General features: G+C 64.5%; 1 protein-coding gene across 1 annotated transcript; it reads right to left on the bottom strand.

The window, feature by feature from the left end:
* Positions 1–208: 208 nt before the first annotated feature.
* On the bottom strand, positions 209–2,027 carry SSTR5 (somatostatin receptor 5). Its single transcript, XM_020886504.2, has one exon. It carries the CDS (start codon positions 1,989–1,991, stop codon positions 885–887), a length of 1,107 nt encoding a protein of 368 aa, XP_020742163.2. The 5' UTR covers positions 1,992–2,027; the 3' UTR covers positions 209–884.
* Between the last annotated feature and the right edge of the window lie 624 nt (positions 2,028–2,651).

Raw genomic sequence — 2,651 nt, 5'->3', positions numbered from 1 at the left:
CGGATGCTCCCGCCCCCCACCCCCCTCATCCTTGGGGCCACACCCTGCTCCAGCCAGCCCGGCCCTGTGGCTCCTTTCTGCAGGTGTGGACGCTCCCCTCACTGTTATCTGGGTGTCCTGCTGCCTGCCCTGCCCCAGCCGCCTGCGATCCGCCCGCTCTGATGTGCACCGGCTTCGATCGGCTCCAGGGACAATGTTTGCTCTGAGAAAGAGTCAAACATTTATTCTTTAATTTATTCAGGGAGCAGTCGTCAAACACAAGCGCCCTCATTATGTGATCTTGTTTCCAGGGCTTGGCCTCGGTCTGGGGTCTGTGCCGAAGCCCCGGCAGCGCTGACCCTGGCTCTCCCCTGCCCAGCACAGTGCTGCCCACTCCTCATGCCCCCCTGGTTTCTGCTTCCTCCTCTGGTCCAGCTGTGGACTCCAGCTGTGGGAGGGACACTGGGCAGGGCTGTCTCAGCGGGGCCTGTGGGCGAGTGACCCCCATGTCCTTCTTCTCCTTCCAGCCGTGATCACAGTGAGGCCCGGACACCTAGGTGCACAGCCCTCCCCCAGTAAGCCTGCCAGACACCTTCTCTAGGACCTGTTTCAGGCCTGGGGCTGGGGGTGGAGGGGGTGGGATGAGCTGGTGTTTCTCGGGGTGGAGAGGACCATTCAGGCCAGACCAGATTGAAAGCTGAATTCCTACGGGGTCCAGCGTTTGCACGCGCCCAGGGCCTCTCCAGTCTGTTGTTTGCCTTAGGAGGTGGCTCACTCTGCCTGCTGCTGTCTGGCTAAGTCTCCTTTTCTGCTCCAGTCCCCCAACTCCAGGAGGAAAGGCAGAAGAGGTGGCTGTGGGTTCCCACAGCCTTGCCAGGCCCCCTCTGCCCCCGCAGCCTCAGCACTCACAATTTGCTGGTCTGCATGAGCCCGTTGGCCTTGCAGCTGCGCACGGGCATCGTGGCCTCCTGCAGCCGGCCGCTTGGGCCCGGCCGTGGCTCTGTGGCATCCGCATCCTCGGCGCCAGCGCCATAGCCTTTGCGGAGGCACAGAACCTTCCGGAAGCTCTGGCGGAAGTTGTCAGAGAGGAAGCCATAGAGCAGGGGGTTGGCACAGCTGTTGGCATAGGATAGCACAACCACGAAGAAGTAGGCGCCGGCGGAGGCGGGCTCCTCGGGCAGCGCGAAGGCCAGGTTGACGATGTTGACGATGAAGAAGGGCAGCCAGCAGCCTGCAAACACCAGCACCACCACCACCACCATGCGGGTCACCTTTCGCTCCGAGCGCCGCCGCGTGGAGCCCACGCGCACACCTGACGCCTTCAGCTTCACCACGATGAGCAGGTAGCACAGGCAGATGACCAGCAGCGGCCCGAAGAAGCCCAGCACGGACGTGTAGATGATGAACACGGCCCCCCACAGCCCCACGGGCTCCGGCCAGCTGAGGTTGCAGGTGTTCCAGCCCTCCTGGATGTCGGCAAACACCACCAGCGGCAGCGACATGACCAGCGAGAAGGCCCAGACCGCGGCACTGGCCAGCTTGGCCACCCGGGGGCGGCGCCAGCGGGCAGAGCGGATGGGGTGGACCACGGCCAGGTAGCGGTCCACGCTCATGACCGTCAGGCAGAAGATGCTGGTGAACTGGTTGATGCCGTCCAGCGTCATGACCAGACGGCACAGCACGGGGCCGAAGGGCCAGTAGGAGATGGCGTTCTGTGTGGCCACGAAGGGCAGCCCCAGCATGAGCAGCACGTCGGCCACGGCCAGGTTGAGGATGTAGATGTTGGTGACCGTCTTCATCTTGGCGTGGCGCAGGACCACGTAGATGACCAGCGCGTTGCCGCCCAGCCCCACCGCGCACACCAGCAGGTAGAGCACCGGTACCACCACCGCCCGGGCGCCCGGTGAGGGCCCCGGCCCCACCAGCGTCCCGTTCTCGTCGCTGCCGCCGCCAGGCACCACCGAGGAGGTGTTCCAGCTGGTCAGCGGGGAGGCCGGGAACAAATGTTCCATCGCGGCCACTGCGGACAGGGCAGGCTGTGAGAGTGCCGGGGCGTCTGCTGCAAGAGAAGGAAGGATACGGAGCGACTGAGCTGAGGGCGTCTCCCCTGCACCCACCCTACCTGCCCAGGACGCACGGGATTACCCCGGGGTGGCAGGTAAACACGATTACTCATGTTCAACTGGGCTGGGAATCACATTAAGCAAATTGTTTGGAAAACAAACCTGGAGAGGAAGGAGCAGCGGGCCGGCGGCCATGGGGGCACCGGGCAGGCAGCCCCTGGAGCCGAGATGCCACAATGGCCCCCAGAGACTTGACTGTCCCTTCAGCCCTCTGCACCCAGAGGCCCCCTTCCCGGCTCAGCCAGGCCGCCCTCGCGGAGTCCTGGGAGGGCACAGATACCTCACCTCGCAGGTAACGAACCGAGGACCCTCGGGGTCGCCTCCCCAGGGACTCGCGGGACAGGTGGGAGGGGAGGGACAAGGAGGCTGAGACAGCAGGCGGGCACCACCAGCCCAGTAAACCAGACTGCGGAGACACCCACCAGGCCAACTCTGCTCAGGGACCCCAGAGCTGGACTCCAGGTGGCCTTCTGGAACCATCCAGAGGTGCCCAGCCTTCTGCGTGGCTGAAAAGCAAGACCTCAGGCTGCAGAGGTTCTGCCCCTGGAG

This window comes from Odocoileus virginianus, chromosome 33 (assembly GCF_023699985.2).
Source record: "Odocoileus virginianus isolate 20LAN1187 ecotype Illinois chromosome 33, Ovbor_1.2, whole genome shotgun sequence".
Taxonomy (NCBI): Eukaryota; Metazoa; Chordata; class Mammalia; order Artiodactyla; family Cervidae; genus Odocoileus; species Odocoileus virginianus.
Note: the sequence above shows the minus strand (reverse complement) of the source record. Positions and strands in the feature narration are given on the sequence as shown.

What these genes read in the sequence shown, in the direction of transcription:
- SSTR5 (XM_020886504.2), bottom strand. Translation starts at nt 1,991, where the DNA reads ATGGAACATTTGTTCCCGGCCTCCCCGCTGACCAGCTGGAACACCTCC.